General features: G+C 36.0%; 2 protein-coding genes across 5 annotated transcripts in view; one reads left to right on the top strand and one right to left on the bottom strand.

The window, feature by feature from the left end:
• Positions 1-18,599, bottom strand: part of LOC141378555 (uncharacterized) — an 876,076-nt gene that overhangs the window by 74,123 nt on the left and 783,354 nt on the right. The window lies entirely within an intron of this gene.
• hspa12a (heat shock protein family A (Hsp70) member 12A) overlaps positions 12,497-18,599 on the top strand; it is a 59,639-nt gene continuing 53,536 nt past the window's right edge. For 2 of the 4 annotated variants that reach the window (NM_001442057.1, NM_001430855.3), the window contains 1 exon segment: positions 12,497-12,856. In NM_001442057.1, coding sequence (NP_001428986.1) covers positions 12,817-12,856 — 40 coding nt within the window. In that variant the 5' untranslated portion in view covers positions 12,497-12,816. 4 annotated transcript variants of the gene reach the window in all.

The raw sequence follows: 18,599 nt of genomic DNA, 5'->3' as shown, positions 1-18,599 counted from the left end.
GTATTTTACAGGTTTTTCTTCAAGCATGGCAGCTGTAACTACGTGCATGGACTCTATATATATTCATAATTTGGCAGTGTACTTTGCTTGAGTTCTAATTAAATATGCAGGTACGGATATTACAAATGTTTTGTTTTAGGAATTTTAACTGCAATTTAGCTATTTATTTATCCACTCGCATGAGAAGGAGAATTGTCCCCACCATGATTGCATTAGAAGCAATCCTATTTTATGTGCTCCCTGTGCAGATTTAATAAAACATGTTTTGTACTGTCGGTTTTTTTTTTTTTTTTTTTTTTTTTTTTTTTTTTGGAGGGGAAAAATCCAGGATGAGTCTAAATGTATGATGAGATCAGAGCGCAGCTGTCAGCGGCACTGTCCTCTTTTTTATCATTTATTATAGCTATAGGCCTGCGTAAAAGTTACAAGCAAAGTGATTATTAATTTACATTAAACATTTACAAATTTTTTTTTTCACGTTCTTTTATTTTTCACCTCGTATTGCTGTTAATAATTTTATTTATATAAAATGAGCTAGCCTATTACCTGCGTTTCTGTTATTTTAGTAGGGAAGTCTTAAGGTTGGTGCTTTGATTAATGAGAGAAACACGCCTGACATTTTGCTAAAGTTTAGTATAATAGCTATATAATTTAATATTAAACTAAATTAAAAAATCTCATAATTATAACAAATTATAATATCTTGATATAATCCTATTGTCAGACAGATCTGAGAGCATTATTTGGATAGAATAATATCGAGTATAAACAAGTTTTTTTTTATCCGTTTTGCGAATTAAACGCCTGTGTGAGTGTGTGACACGCGCTCGTGCTCGAGACTGGACTCAGGTTCACGCGAAGGTCAGTCGCTTCAGGACAGGAAGTCATCAAGAGGGCACCAGCGTTGCTGACGTCACGGTCTCAAGCGCGTTTCATTGGCTTTTTGCTGCGCTTGGCTGGGTAGTGCAGATGAGGCAGACACAAATAATATCTGACACAACAAAATATGCTTGCTTAAACACGAACCGAGCCTCCACATCAGATTTCCGGAGCAGTGTGAATTAAGGAGAAACGTGTTGATACATTTCTTATTTCAGCACGTCCCCAAACAGCGTTTCAGAGTTAAAGTGCAGCAATAATTTAGGAAGCAGTCGCGTGGATTGTTCTCTAATGGAGAATGCATCATATTTCAAGATGAAGTAAAACGCCTGATTTTACAGTTTTCAGAAACAGATAAACCACCCATTTGAGCATTTAGATTTACAAAAACGGTAATCGGAACATGATGTATTTTTCTCGATCAATTTAAGCAGATTTTTGACCATTATGTGGCCATTATAGACCGTGCGGTTCAGGTTATCATGCTTGCATGTTATTGTCGCCACCAGCCGGCCACGTCTGGACACTCTCAAGTCCTGACACACTCATCCTTTATTTTTGCACTTGCCTGTATTTTCTTTCCATAGGCTATAATATCCCGCCCACGAGAGCATGCACATTTCGCATGGTATACATGTTGCAAAATTAAAATGATCTGCTTGACTAGATAAACATATGGGTAAGAATTTTGTGATGAGCCCATTAATTTAGGCAACTTTTAAGCAATTTGATCTATAAAATATTCTGAACCATTTAACTATAATATTCCATAATTTAACGATAGCAATATGCAAATTAGCATTCACTCAACAACTTTCATTGGATTAAGAATTTTTCTTGACTTACATTTTGGAGAGGGTGCGTCCAAACACTTCCTTTAAGACAAATCGAGAATTGTGTGATACTAAGCAGCCTGACGACCCCATATCTCCAGCTTTATAGAACCATAGGAAAAGCACAAGAGGAGTCACCAAACAAAGAGTATCGCAATTCCCTGCTAAGCTGTGACTAAAACACAGACCTTTGCCTGTTTTTGAGGCGACCGCTGGGCCCTGTGAAGGAGTCCAGGCTTTTCAGGAGTGTTAAAGCTGGAAACATCCACATTGTCAAGACATGTGACTAGTGTTTCAGACACTCCCAACATTTGTTTTCTGGTGTGTTTTTCTTTCTAAAAACTTCTTGCAGGCTTTCTTGTCGCCTCTGTAATATTTGATTTCTAGCAAGCTAATGTTTTATGAATATGTATGCGTCAATTGCAGACCAACCACTTGTTGCTTTGTTTCCTCCATTAAGGCCAGTAATTGCGTTCTTGTCGTGCCGTCATAATTGTGACCTCGCATACAGACATGCATCATGTGGCTTATAACAAACACGGAATATAATGCACTTTATGCCGCGGCCGGAGCTTTCACCAAAAGCTACATTTGCATTCACACGTTTTAATTGCTTAACTAATGTTAAACAGCTTGCCAAGGGTCCCGCTGGGTCACGGGGGAAAAGGGCCATTTCTACCTAATTAGCGCGTCTTCTCCCATCCTTAAGCCGCCAGATGCATCGCCTGGTGCCCTGATTAATGCTTTTAGAGCCGCTCACTTGCCTAGTCATGTTTTCAAACTTTGCCAGGTGTCATCTGAATGAACACCAATAGATATTTTTTTCAGCTGGTTTCATCCTGAATTAATACGACCACAAGGATTCAGTGCGCGGAATTCCTTCAATTGTTTTATGAGTCTATTTCAGAAATGTAGGCTATAGCCCCTTACAGGGCATTTGTCGAGAGCCTTTCGTCTTTGGCTAAGTTATTCTCAATATTTAAGCATATACTTCGTCCTAGTTTTCGAGCTCGAACTGAAATATGTATACTTAAAACAAAAATTGGTATTTGCGTAATTTTAATTATAAATATACTTGCAAAATTCCAAACAATAATAATAATAAATAAACAAACAAATTAAAACTTTTATGCATGTAATTGAAGAATTCGTCATTAATTAATATAATCTTAAATACATAATTAACATAGCCAGATTAGTAATTACCTTTAGCAATTCTAAAGCTTTCATTTATAATAAAACATAAAGCGTATTAAAATATTAAAATCGAAAGGTTTTTTCTTCTTATAAATAGCTTATTGTGAATTAGAGTTCCTGTTTAGTCATCAAAACGCATTCCAGTCGCAAACAAATCCATGAGCTTTCAACATATTGAAGACAACTTTTGAAAAGAGATGTCAAATAGCCGAAACAATTTTATTGGTATAGGTATAAAATTATTGCGAATTGCTGAAGCCAAAGCTACTCTTTAGAATTGCTTTAATGAGGTGCTTAATGAGCCGATCTCGTTTAAGTCACTCTCTTAAGCCCACTAAAGAGGGTTCATGGACGGGTCGCGCGCATTGCTCTGATACCTGGACCCAGAGTGAGAGAGGGAGAGAGAGAAAAAGAAAAAGACAGATTTGTTGAATTATTCGATTCTTTCTTTGCTTGCTGCCATCTGGCAAATACATAAGTAAGCTCAAACCCTTGACCTTCGCATGTACTCTTATGAGTATGCATTTTCTTCCTGGGAAAATAAGAGACAAGTGTTATTTAACCCTACCTTGTGCGCATAGAGAGCTGGGCACAAAACAGCGTAGTGGTGAAAAACATTGCCTATTCGAAGGAATAGTCACTTACAGAATCTTTCAGCAAATTTCTACAGAATTGGCCTTATTACTGATAATTTTTTATTAAAAACTTTTGTTAATAGGCTAAGTTTTATTAACATTAGTAGTGTTAACTAGAAATTGTAACCTAGCCAATTTAGTCTAAAGCAGAGGATGTTATTTAAGTCCATATGGAGAAAATAAAATTTATTATCATACAAAATACTCTTTGCCCCATTCAATGCTTTGTATACGGCAATCAATAGACAGACGTAGTAAAATTCAACAATGTGTTTTTAGATTTATTTATTTATGTATTCTTTTTGCATTATTGAAATCAATTTAGTTTACAAATTAAACGGAAATTTGGGATATTTTACATTTAGCAGGTGCCATTTAAATGTGATGGTTATAGTGTTAACAGTGAAGATGTGCAAAGTATGAAAAAATCTAAACGCGAAATGCTCACTTTAGCTAATAACTAAATCATTTCAAATTCGGTCTCTTGTGTATATTGCAAATAACAGTTGCAGGCGAGCTTATTGGCTATACATCCACAGGGTCAACATTAGCAGTATTCTAATGCAGAGTAAAAATATGTATTTCATTTATAATTGGTCCACAAGTAAATGCATACCACCAGACTTGCAAATGAAGCGCATGTAAATTACGTACAGTAGCAACGCATATTGCGTAACGGTGCGCAAGTTTTAGAACAAGTTCAGACTTTTGTGTGTGTCGGAGTTCAGAGGTTTATGTTGTTGTTGTTTTTTTTTTTTTTTTTTGTTGTTGTTTGTTTTTTTGCGGCCTGAACACTTATAAATCCTAGTCGTAGAAAATACTGTTAAATACCAATCATATTTACAGTTACTGTATGTAGGCTACATTTAAGATCTTTATAAGCAAGAGTTACAACTAGCCTACTCTCTGAATTGAAAAAGAAGTGAATGGCGTTTAAGGGCGGTTCTCTAAAGCAGAAAAAAATAACCATAAGTTATCATATTGTCAAAAAATCTATAATTGTAAAAAGATTTTAGTAGTGAACACTTTCTTTCTTTCTTTCTTTCTTTCTTTCTTTCTTTCTTTCTTTCTTTCTTTCTTTCTTTCTTTCTTTCTTTCTTTCTTTCTTTCTTTCTTTCTTTCTTTCTTTCAAGCAAAGACAACGTGCTGTTGTATCAGTTCGGTCAGTTGGAGTCTGAAATGTCCAAAGTGCAGTGCAGATTTGACATTCTGTATGAACACTTCCCCCTTGTGGACTCGAGAGCATGTTGTCCAAGCGTCAAGGCTTTTTTCTTTTTCTTTTTTGTTGTTGTTGTATATATACATGTAAATAAACTTTTATTTATATGCTATTCATGTTTGTAGTCTATTGTTCAGCATCATTTAAATTTAATTTAGATTTAAATATTTAATGAAATTAGTGTCAAGTTTTCGAAAGCACACATCCTCTACACATAACATGCTGCCAAAGCTTGCTTGCGAATATAATAAGCAACTGTAATGAAGGTGATTAGATGTATAACTACTGTATCTTGCATTCTTTGCATTCAGAAAAGCACAGAATTTGTCCATACCACTGAGACACCTAATAACCTTTCCTCACTGATTCATTATCAAACAGAGATTGTGGGAATGCAGGGACTAGTCTTAATGCTAGATTTCATAATTCTGCATAAAGGCAAGACCTTTTTTTTTTTTTTGGTTTTAAAAAGTAGTGGGATCTGATTGGTCCAAAATTGCATGCATGCAGTGTTTACTGATACTGACATTTTATCAGAATCAGAAAGAGCTTTATTGCTAGTTATGTTCACACAAGCAAGGAATTTGTTTTCTTAACAGAGCTTCTACAGTGCAACAGAATTACAAAGACAGGACAAAAAAATTAATAAATAAATAAACAGATAGTAAATATATTTTAAAAATAGAAGCAAGTAGTGAATGCAAATATACAAATTGACAAGTATATGTAGAGCTATATTTCTACATACAACATTTATATGTGCAGCTGTTATACGTGCAAACTGGCATGTAAAAGTTAAATAAATAAATGCCTATGTGTATAAAAAGTAGTGATGTTTGTTTTACAATTACAGTCGTAAGGTGTTCACAAGATGGATTGCCTGAGGGAAAAAACTGTTTCTGTGTCAGGCTGTTCTGGTGCACAATGCTCTGAAGCGTCAACCAGAAGGTGCAAGTTTTAAAACTTAATAAAAACATTTCTTTATTTTAAGGCTATTAGAAATTCCTTAACTATTATAAACTCCTAATCTGCTGCTTATTATGTAGTTAGGTTTGGGTATTTGGTAGGATTTAGGATGTAGAATAAGGATTTTTCAGAATATTATAAGTACAAATAAGCAGCTGATATTGTACTAGGAAGCAGGCAATAAGCCACTAGTTAATTCTTAAATTATAGTTTTACAAACATTTCAAATTATTGTATGAAATTGTCACATAATGTAAAAAAATAAATTTATAAAAACCTAAACCAGTTCATTTTGCAACAGCAGGTGAGCACACTAACATTGGCTAACCTGGAAAGAGAAAAGACCACCACAGGACCAAAAAATGACATAGTTGAATACATTGATGAGCCAAAACATTATGATCTGTCACAAACGAAGCAAATATCATTCATCCATCAAGCAATGCTTTCAAAAGTGTCTGGAGCATGATCTTCCTGATGCATAATGACGTGTGTTGCGAACTCCCACATGAGCTGACACTCTTTGCTTTAAAGCATTTTTACAAAGGTTGCAGCATCCAGGATACACAAAAGTAAGTGCCATTTTGATTAACAATAAAGCATGCGTCAGTCCTCTCTGTTGTAAACAAACAATATCAGCTTATGTATAAAGTTGTGCCCACATATAGACCATTATGTGACAGGACACTCGTGCTCCAGACTGTCAAGAAATGTTCAATTCATAAGGCCTCAATGTATTGTCAGGAGTCAAATGTATTAAACTGTTTTATCAAAGTGTTGGTAACCATTAACATGCATTTTGTAAATCACATGGTTTTAGCTGGAACATCATCTTTAATGTTCTACTCAAGAAAAATTCAGCTGGGTGAACTGTTCCTTGAAAGTCTGGGTTGAATAGATGATAAGCAAACAATTACTATATTTGATGTAAAAGAAATGGGTATGGAAATCTGAGCAATTTTGAGAGGAGGCCAGATTGTTATGGCAAAATGACTAGACAGCATATCTCTAGAATGGGAAGATTTACAGAGGGACAAACCAAAAACAGGGTGACAGGGTGTTGGGTTCTGAACGCATTCTGTACGAACACTTCCCCCTTGTGGACTTGAGGGCACTTAACCCAAACTTGTTACAGAGGAGGACAAATAACAGACTGTTAACAGTGTATTAGGCACCCATTGCTTATCAATGGATGAGTACAACTAGGCAATCTCATCTGTTCTGAACAGGACAGTTTACTAACTGTTTATTACTGCTGTGGCAGAGGTCAAACAGAATTTTAAAGATAGAAGAAACACTCTGCAGTGTACAGTGCATCAGGAAAGTATTCATAGCGCTTCACATTTTCCACATTTTTTATGTTACAGCCTTATTCCAAAATGGATTAAATTAATTTGTTTCCTAAATATTCTGCACACAATACCCCATATTGACAATGTGAAAACAAAAGATTTTATTTTTGAAATTGTTGCAATATTATTAAAAATAAAAAAGCTAAAAAATCACATGTACATAAGTATTTATGTTATTTGCAGTGAAGCTCTAAATTGAGCTCATGTACATTCTGTTTCCGCTAATCATTCTTGAAACGTTACAGCAGCTTCATTGGAGCTCACCTGTGGTAAATTCAGTTGATTGGACATGATTTGAAAAGGCATACACCAGTAAGGTCCCAGGGTTGACCGTGCCTGTCAAAGCACAAACCAAGAATGAAGACAAAGGTATTGTCTGTAGACCTCCGAGACAGAATTGTCTCGAGGCATAAAGCTGGGAAAGGTTGCAGAAAATTTTCTGCTGTCCTGAAAGTTCCGATAAGCACAGTGGCCTCCATCATTGAAGTGGAAGATGTTTGGAACCACCAGGACTCTTCCTAGAGCTGGCCGACCATCTAAGCTGAGTGATCAGGGGAGAAGGGCCTTAGTCCAGGAGGTGATCAATAACTCTATTGTCACTCTGTCTGAGCTCCAGCGTTCTTCTGTGGAGAGAGGAGAACCTTACAGAAGGACAAGCATCTGTGCAGCAATTCACCAATCAGTCTTGTATGGTAGAGTGTCCAGACGGAAGCCACTCCCTGCCTGGAATTTGCCAAAAGGCATCTGAAGGACTCTCAGACCATAAGAAACTAAATTCTCTAATCTGATGATACTAAAATTTAACTCATTAAAGTGAATGCCAGGAGTTACATTTGGAGAAAACCAGGTACCGCTCATCACCAGACATCACTACAATTAAGCATGGTGGTGGCAGCATCATGCTGTGGGGATGATTTTAAGCTGCAGGAACTGGAAGACTAGTCAGAAAAGAGGGAAAGATGAATGCAGCAATGTACAGAGACATCCTGAATGAAAACCAGCTTCAGAGTGCTCTTGACCTCAGACTGGAAGTTCATCTTCCAGCAGGACAATGACCCAAAGCACACCACCAAAATATCAATGGAGTGGATTCACAACAACCCAGTGAAGTGAGTCCAGACCTGAATCCTATTGAACATCTCTGGAGAGATCTGAAAATGGATGTACACCGTCGCTTCCCATCCAACCTGATAGAGCTTGAGAGGTACTGCAAAGAGGAATGGGTAAACATTCAAAGACAGGTGTGCCAAGCTTGTGGCATCATATTCAAAAAGACTTAAGGCTGTAATTGCTACCAAAGGTGCATCAACACAGTATTGACCAAAGGCTGCGAATACTTATGTACATGTGATTTTTCAGGTTTTTAATTTAAATACATTTGCAACAATTTAAAAAAAAAATTCACATTGTCATTATGGGCTATTGTGTGTAGAATTTTGAGGAAATAAATTAATTTAATTCATTTTGGAATACGGGTGTAACATAAAAAATGTGGAAAAGGTGAAGCGCTATGAATTTTTTCCGGATGTGCTGTGTAGTAGCCACATAGCCATAGTCCAAGAATAAGCAACTTTGGTTCTGGTGGCACATTGCAAGTTTTGCTTTGAGCCTAAGCCATCTGAACAAGCAAATCTGTTATTTTGTTTAATTTGGAGGACAAAGCTCATCCCTATGTCCTAATCCTTTTGAAAGGTTTACCCTCCAGAGTGACAGCTACCAGGAGAATATGGCATAGGGATGAGCCCCTCAGAATGGAATGCAGTATGTGACACCAAAAATCTTCCCTGTGCAAGGGATCATGGGAGCCCAAAGTGTCCATTTGTTGTACCCTTCAAAATCTTTCATTCCAAAGCACTTCTGTTTGGAGCAACACTTCAATTTGATGGCCATGATTGTTTTCGTCTCATAGTGCCCTTCGGAGGGCAACATATCCCATTTGGAAAGCACAACATGCCTTCAAGATCACTAGAATCCAAACAGCAGGTATAGAAGTGGTTATTCCTGCCATAGACAAATCAGAGCTTATAATGACTTCTTTGTTGTCGACTATGGGCATGTAAGCATTGCAAACAGACCTTAAACAGCTGTGTATGTATTGTGTACTATTTTCCTAAGTAAGTGACAGAGTGTGATTTCCTCTGCAATGTTCCGCTGATAACCGACAAGTCATGTTGATGTAAGTTTAACATATACTGCCCAGCAAAGCAAAGTGAAAACCTTTCCTTAGTGAGAATGGCCTCTTTCAGCAGGGTAATGCAGCCTTCTACAGTTGTTTTAGCCTTCAAATTTTCTAAATATGCATCTGTGAGATGTCCCAATCTTGATGGATGTGCTATAATAACATATTGATGCCAGACATCACAGATCACATCTTCAGTGGTTTGGCAGCATGTGAAGGACCAGTAGGAAGTTGGCCACAATGTTGCATCTTGTTTCTTTAAAAGGTACACTGCTCTATTTACACTAGCTATGTTTATATCCACATTTTAAAATGCATTTTGGATTACACAAAAAATGCTTGATGAATGTGCATAAAAACATATTCACACTACTGAGTATAAACTTTTTATCAGATAGGAAATAAATTAGCATAAACTAGGACAAAAAACATTTACTAAATGCACATTTAAGTCATGATATATTGTCATAAGAGATCATGTGATGATAACATGGGTGTAATGGGACAGCATTACAGGACAAACCAGGTGACCGACCACATTGTAAAACATTTTAATTTTGTTTTGGTCATTCTAAAGTGTTGTGGTTCAGTATTATTACCTCCAGACCAGTCTTGAGCATCTTTGCTCCCAGAGAGCAGTGATTCCCAAAATGGCGATCGCGAGACAATGAGGAGGGATCGCTTGGTGATTTTAAAAATATGATTTACTGTATGTCAATAAACTTAGTATTTAATAATTAGATAAAATAACAACATGCAAATAAAAAGCCATCAGCCCTTCAATTATTTTCCCATTGGATTGAGACTTCTGGCGTGATTACACTAGATTAATGTAATGTAATATGTATTTATATAGCGCATTTATCTTGTATGGCTATACAAGTGCTCAACAATCATGAGGGGGGTCTCTCCACACCACTACCAGTGTGCAGCATCCACTTGCATGATGTGACGGCAGCCACAGGACAACGGTGCCAGTGCGCTCACCACACACCAGCTATTGGTGGAGTGGAGAGACAGTGATAGAGCCAATTCAGTAGATGGGAATGATTTGGAGGCCATGATGGTTAAGGGCCAAGAGAGAATTTAGCCAGGACACCAGGGTTCCACCCCGACTCTTTACAAGAAGTACAGAGATCATAGAGAGTCAGGACCTCGTTTATTGTTTCATCCATACGACGGCACCCACTGACAGTATAGTGTGCCCTTCACTTTTACTGGGGCATTAGGACTGACATAGACCACAGGTTGAGCGCCCTCTGCTGGCTTCACTAACATCATTTACAACAGCAACCTAGTTTTTCGATGTGGTCTCCCATCCAAGTGCTGACCAGTCTCAGCCCTGCTTAGCTTCAGTGATTAACCGGTCTTGGGCTGCAGGGTGATATGGCTGTTTAATGACACAGCAATAATGTTGCAGCAGATTGATTTTACGGCACAATGTCAAACTTTGGATAGTGGGGGTTGCAAGTCACTGTAATTGTTATTTTGAGGGTCACGAGCTGAAAAGCTTGGGAACCCCTGCTATTGAGCAGTCTTGCGCCTCCAAAAGCCACATTTAATCCCAGTTTATCGGGAAGTGACGATCTGTGGGTGGATACAGCTACTGTTAATGTTTTTTAGTCACATTTTTTATTTAGTTCTGCATTACTCGCATTGACCTTTTAAATGATTGCAGCTAATATTTGGAAGTAGCCTAATTTGTCTTTTAATTTATCATCTAATTTCACTTTATATTTTGATGCTACATCATTCCAACTTTTGTGGGCAGGATCTTTAAAACAAGCTTCTTGGAATGAAATCTTGGAATCGTTCATGTATTTTGTGTAGGTCAGGAAGACCAGCTAACAAAAAAAGCCTGTTAGTTATGACAAAATAGATTTTGTACTATCTAATCTTTTTACTAATTCATTTTTAAATGAGCTTTGTACATTTGTAGATGGTTGATTGGGAATCTAAATGCATAGTCTTTTCAGGCTTTGAATGTCAGGCTAAGGGTCTTGCGGGTCAAATTCCAATTGACCACTAGATGGGGCATTGAGCCTTTCTATAACCCAGCAATGCCAGGGGAGATGACCGACACTTGCCACTGCTCTCCTTCTCTAAAAACCACATGATATTCAGAAGTCTGATGTTCAGTTTACAAATTACCTACTTTATAAATGTATGTTTCTATTTTAATATTATTTAAAAAAATAGTCCTGAGAAGTCCAGAGGAGAGACCCATCTGTTCTGTGGGGGATGATATCATGTCCCGCTGTCTGTCTTCAACCCTGACTGATTTGACACTCATGTGCCACTGTGTTCAGCCCTTTGAGGGACCTCCTCCTGAGAGTTGGCCATTAACACAGCTTTTTAAAATAGCCTTTAATGTGCAATTTACTGGGAAGGTATGCAGTAACACTGCAGTGCAAAAAGAAAAAAGAAAAAAAAAGATTTAATCAAAAACGACTGCATTCTAAACTTATACAATTTAACACATGCATAGTGTCAATGGTGGGATGCAATATTGTTTCATCATATGCACAGAATATGATAGATAGATAGATAGATAGATAGATAGATAGATAGATAGATAGATAGATAGATAGATAGATAGATAGATAGATAGATAGATAGATAGATAGATAGATAGATAGATAGATAGATAGATAGATAGATAGATAGATAGATAGATAGATAGACAGACAAAAAGATGGATGATATAGATATAGACAGACACAGACAAAGATAGATAGATAGATAGATAGATAGATAGATAGATAGATAGATAGATAGATAGATAGATAGATAGATAGATAGATAGATAGATAGATAGATAGATAGATAGATAGATAGATAGATAGATAGATCGACAGACAGACAGACAGACAGACAGACAGACAGACAAAAAGATGGATGAATAGTAGAATGGATAGAAGGATAGATATAGACAGACAGAGATAGATAGATAGATAGATAGATAGATAGATAGATAGATAGATAGATAGATAGATAGATAGATAGATAGATAGATAGATAGATAGATAGATAGATAGATAGATAGATAGATAGATAGATAGATAGATTAAATGATGGATGGATAGACAGACAAAAGGATGGAATGTACAGACAGACGGACAGACAGACAGACAGATAGTGAAAACAGTAGAATGAATTGCGTGTCACTTTATTCCTCGAGGCCTGTGTTTACTCTGTTACTGTATTCATTAGTCTGCCACATGGAGTGGCGCTGAAGGGCGGGGCGGGATGCCGATCCTACAGACGTGAAGTCAGGATCTTTACACTTCTCTTCTCTAGACGAAAAAACTCAACTGTAGGTCAAATTCGAGACGCGATACGTTTTAAATGTGCTCTAAAACGTTATATTCTTCAAGAATTTTGGGCTGGAGTTTGGAAGTTTGGCGATAATAAGAACGTAGTGAAGAAACCGAGAAACGGGACGTAAGAAGCACTCTTGAGAAGTAACAGGAGCTCTCTGAGTAGTCTGATGACCCGCGCAAAAAGTTAGTAAGTTGGATGTTTACAGGAATAAGAAAACCTGAAGATTTAAATGATGACTGAAAAAGAGTTGGAGATTGACGATCTCATAACAGGTAAGAAAAATCCCACTAAAGCCACTTTAAAAAGTTAATTGTAGGTTAGAATCCGTTATGAACGCCCACAGTGTCAGAGCCCACATGCTATCATTACTGTTAGTGTAATTATTAACAAGCCTCACAGATACAGATAAACACAGCTTTTTAATCATACTTTTATTAGCTAGGCTATTTACGACTGGTTTGCTTTATTGTGAATTAAATGTGCGCAGACTGTTCATGTTAATTTTACGAGAAATGTACGTCAAAATGCAATAGTAAAAAACATAGGCTAACTGTTAAGCTACCTGTTTACTATTCTTCGCTAAAATACTGAATACGACAACTACCTTTACCCAATAAAACATCATAAAATACCACAAGTAGTTTTACTCTTACACCAGTAATAATTTATAATATAGCCTATTATAATTCGGTTTTAGTGTTTTTTTCCTCTTGGTAAATGGTTCCCCTTGGCAAATGTTCAGGAAAACAGATGTTTACATTTGTTGTGATTACAAATCAGGGTTATGCAGGACTGATTTTAGTATGGACTCTTTGACATCAAATACACTAGAGTAGTAGTAGTAATAGTGTACACTATTTATGAAAATTAAACACTGGGATTGTGTTTTGGGATTAACTTTAACATTGTTTGGTAAAGTTACTTTTAAAAGTAATATATCTAAAAAAAAATAAAACTATTTTAATCCAAAAAACGCAAATCAGAACACATTTACGTTAATTTTCTTAAAAAGTAGGCTAACTAAGAGATTTAGTTACTTAAAAAATACTTTCAAAAGTAACTGTATCTAACACAAAACGTGCAAAAAACAAAACAAAAACTTACTAAATGACAGTATTCTTGTTTTAAATTTGGTGTTTTACACTTATTTTAGGTGTATTAAGTGTAAGCCTAATTTTATTTTGATCATTAACAATATTCTTTATTTTTCAAGTTTGACCCATGTTATCTTTACTTAACAGTGTTAGCCTATTTCCAACACATTTTGCAGTAACAAACATATTGTAGTAGGAGGGTGTAAGGTAGTTTGTCTAATATCTGTTTTAGAGTATCCTAAATTATGATAATAGGCTACATTTGACGAATATCTATAGTAGTCCTGGAAAGCACTTTCACTGATTGTAAAAAAAAAAAAAACATCTTTCACATTCCATGTAAACATATACCAACTATTGCAATTTTTTAAAAAGATTTAGCCTGAATCTTTATTATGACGTGCTATAGCATCTGACTTTAAAAGCGCAGTGTGGACTTAAATGACTGAGATAGTAGCGGTGCAGAGTTGGGTCACGTGGTCTCGCTCTGGGAGCTTTGAGTCAATGCAGCAAAAGTCTGCACGCTCCATCATCATCATCCCAGGTGAAGCCGGAACGAGGTAGGGCTCTTCGACCACAGACCCAAACACATCACACGCCTTACAGATACTTTCCGAACGCTTATTACAATGATTGAGCACTCATTTAAATAACGGAAGGATCGCATTGCAGAAAAAATGTGCAAATGAGTCTGTTTGCAGCATGGCTTTGGTATCAAAACAGCATTTCCTCTAGTTCGCGCGGATGTACATGTTGGCTTTTTAGCGTGTTTCATTGTTTGGCATTTGTTTTTGACAGTTGTGCGCATTGGAGGTAAATGAGCACATGCACTGCTGTTGTCTGTCCTCTAGGAAGGACGCCAGTTTGACTGCTGATGTGATGTAACATGATTCAGGAGGGGTGCATCTCTGATACAGCAATAGCATCTTGTGTTGCTGTCGTTATGAATACGTTTCCTAGAGGATGTTTGCACTGTAGGCATAATTACACAATATCAAGGTGATATTCAGAGGGGCACGCGTAACATCTTTACGACACTGCCGTCTTTTCAAACAAATCTTTAATGACGAGTCATTCTTATGAACCGGATCTTTAAAGGAAACTGCTCACAAATCCTGTCAGGGTGATTCGTTGCCAAACGACTCGTTGAATTGAATTAAGGCGTATACAAACCAATGAACAGTTAGAATATTAAGTAGTTGAATAGAAGATACAGGGGTAAATGAACGTTTGTAACTTGATGGTACGGCAGATTTGTCAAAAACGCAAATAAAACAAAGTAAAGTAATATTTCAAAGTTTAAAATTATATTAAACCATGCAAAAACAAACCATGAGTATATTTTTATTATAAATGCACCACGTGATGACGCAGTTGTGCCCTACCTCAATCACCGAGTCATTTTCTCACCGTTGTCTGAAAGAGTCGATTCTCTGAAACGAGTCGCACTAAACGATTTATTAGATCAGGATGTTTCAGATCTGACACGGGTGTGCTAATTGCACCGCACTGGGACATTTGCATAGGAGCATTGAAGTAGCTGCCAAATGTTTTTTGGACCATTTGGCTGTTGAAATGTGCAAATTAACTCCATGATGTTCTTAAATTGACAGCTTGTCAACACCAACTGGCTTGACTATTTGTGTGTAGCAGTTTTAACCAATAGCAGAATAAAAACATGTCCCCCCTTCAGCACATTCCCACGGTGGCACTTCGGGCCCCGAGTATAAAGCAGCCATTGTTTGAGTGAAGGGGAAAAGGCCTCATAGGTAGAGCATGAAGGCAGTACAGAGGAGAAGATTGGACTCAGAAATGGTTTATTAGATGGGTAGTCGTGCGTGTTGCATGTGGAGGCTTTGTGTAAACAAATATGGCTTTTAAACTTTAGGTGCATGCATTTTCACTGTAGCTACTAAGAGCCCGAGGATAATTTGCTGCGTTGGTTGACTTCATGAAATATTATAAATATAATTTCAGTAGTCTGCTTAAAGTTTGTAACGGTGGCACACTGAGTAGCACGATCGCCTCACTGCAAGAATGTCTCTAGTTCAAGTCTGACTGAATCAGTTGGCATTTCTGTGTGGAGTTTGCATGTTCTCCCTGTGTTCATGTGGGTTGCCTCCAGGTGCTTCAGTTTCCGCCACAAGTTCAAAGACATGCACTATAGGGGAATTGAATAAACTAAATTGGCCATATTGTATACGTGTGAATGCAAGAGTGTATTGGTTTATCCCAGTACTGGGTTGCGACTGGAAGGCCATCCACTGCGTAAAACATATGCTAAATAAGTTCATTACGATGTGGCGACACCTGAATAATAAAGGAACTAAGCCAAAAAGATAATGAATGAATGAATGAATGAGTCTGTCTATAAATGTTTATATGAATTTGACTGTTAATTATATCATTAAATTTTCTGATGCCTTATTTTTGAGAAGGAATAGAAATGACCATCCATTTATCATTCTGTCTGTTTGTATTTTTAAATTTTTTTTATTGTATTTATTTTTTAAATGAAAACTCTCTGCTGACAAAGGCTGCACTTATTGGATCAAAATTTAAAAGTAATTTTGTGATGGAACAAAAGTTCAATATAACGGTTTTCTGTATGTATAGATTATAAGAAGCTGAATTTTCAGCATCATTACTGCGGTCTTTTGTGTCACGTGATCCTCCAGAAATCATTCTAGTTTGCTAACTGAAAGCTCAAACATTTCTCATTATTAAAAAATTTAAAACAATTGTGGTGCTTCATATTTTTGCGCATTTTTAAACCGTAATCTATTACAGGGGTGCCTAAACTTTTTTTTATATAAAGGGCCAAAAATCAAAAATCAATTTTAGCCATGGGTCGAAGATAAATATACCAAACGATTTTACATTAAATTTGCCACGGGTAATTTCCTAATTTATTTCATGGTTATAAAAATGAATAGAATACATCACTTTGAATCGTATTAACTAGGGATGCTCTGATCAGGATCTTTTCAGCCGATTCCTCTTCATGGTGATCGGCCAATACCAAGTACTGATTCTGATGCTTCAAGCTTTATATAACTTTAGCGTTGCATAAAGCACTTTTTCCCTTCAAGTATGGTAAAGTAAAGATTTCTCCTTTATTAAGGTTGTTGAACATATCCCTTAAACATGTCACTTATAACTATTTAGAGTAATGGCTGAAGCACCTTTACAGAATATTATAGATAAAGCAGATAATCCATTTTTTGGAAACATTGCAAATGATGGAAGAAGAATTGAAATTGTATCAATAAAGAAAAAGTTTAGAGCACTTATTTGATACATAAGTTAAAATGCACACCTATAAATCCATTACTTATTTTTTCCTAAAAGAAAACAGGCCTGTAAACTAATGTTTATTGCAACAAGTATTACAACAAGTTATAATATTAAATATATTTAAGTAAAAAATAATAAGTTTGAATTTTTTTTAAATTTCCCTAATATTTAGAGACAGGTTTAAGTGAACATGCAATAGTCAAAAACACTGAATTTTCAGTTCTTGTTTGTAAAAAGGCCTAAATACAAGTGTATTTGCAAGGCCATTTAATATATTTTCATATTTTGCTCATCTCCAATTATTGATGGCAGCAGAATGATCGCAGCTCCGTACAGCTGCTGTGTTGGAAGCACAGAGGTCACTCACACCCACACACATGATTTACCTTCTTCATATGATGAGCGCATGTCTAACTTGCTTTTTGTATACTCATAAACAAACATTTATTATCCGTTCAGAAGATCGGCGAGTACCAGTCGAGTCATGAAATGTGATTATTGGCCGATGCCGATCAATCTGAGCATCCCTAGTATTAACTAATGCAGTATAACTAGGCCCACACAGAATCTGCGCGTGCGGAATTCCACAGATTTTTAGCCTATTATTGATTCTGTTTATTTACTTATGTAAATGATTGTAAATTTATAGTTTTTCAGTTTTTAAATTAATTTCAGTAATTATATTGACTAATGTGAAAATATTTATATGATTTATGTACAATATAGTTTGTAAAGTCATATTTTCTGTCTTTTAGTTGATATAACATATTATTATACTTGCTTTGTTTACCACATAAAGTGAATCTAATTGGATTTGCATTTTAAACATTAAATAAAAGTAAAATGTATTACTTTTTATTTCAAATATTGAGGTTTTAGTTATGATAACTCCCAAAATCATTCTGCGTAAATCCACAGATTTTTATCAAAAGTCTGCACAGAAATAGCAAAAAATGTCTGCAGATTCCGTCTGGCCCCAAGTATAACCTTTTTTAATTAAAACGTATTGCGATAATAATACAAACAGTCACATTTATAACACCGTAGATTTAAATACGCAATAAAGTAGTCAAGCAAAAACTGCCTTTGCCTTGATTTGCTCACCGTATGTACATTTGAAACTAAATCTGATTAATTTACACCATTTAAATTTCTGATAGCTTTTTGTAGCTTAACATTAAAACAAACAAATAAAATCTTACATTATATTTAAATCGATAATCTATACATAACCCGTTCTCAGATGGGATGGTGCGCCAAATCAAAAGTTACCATGGGCCAACTTAGTCCCCCAGGACCTAGTTTTGAGCATCTCTGATCTAATACCATTTAAAGTAACATGAAAATCAAGAACTTACTTGGTCGAACTAAAATTTAACATACTTTTACAATACAAACTATTATTTCTAATAAATACTGCTATTTTTAACTTTCTACTCATCAAATAATCATGAACAGAGGAATATATTACGGCTATATCAACACAGCATTGGTAAGCAGAAGATACTTATCTTAAATGAGAAATTCTTCCTTGGCAAATACTTTACATTTATTTTTAATGCTTTATTTGAAACAAAAAAAAATTGTTTTCATTAAGTTTAACATTTTCAAACTTTTATTCTGA

This window comes from Danio rerio, chromosome 17, assembly GCF_052040795.2.
Source record: "Danio rerio strain M-AB ecotype USA chromosome 17, GRCz13ab, whole genome shotgun sequence".
Taxonomy (NCBI): Eukaryota; Metazoa; Chordata; class Actinopteri; order Cypriniformes; family Danionidae; genus Danio; species Danio rerio.
This window is presented reverse-complemented; position numbering and strand designations above follow the sequence as displayed.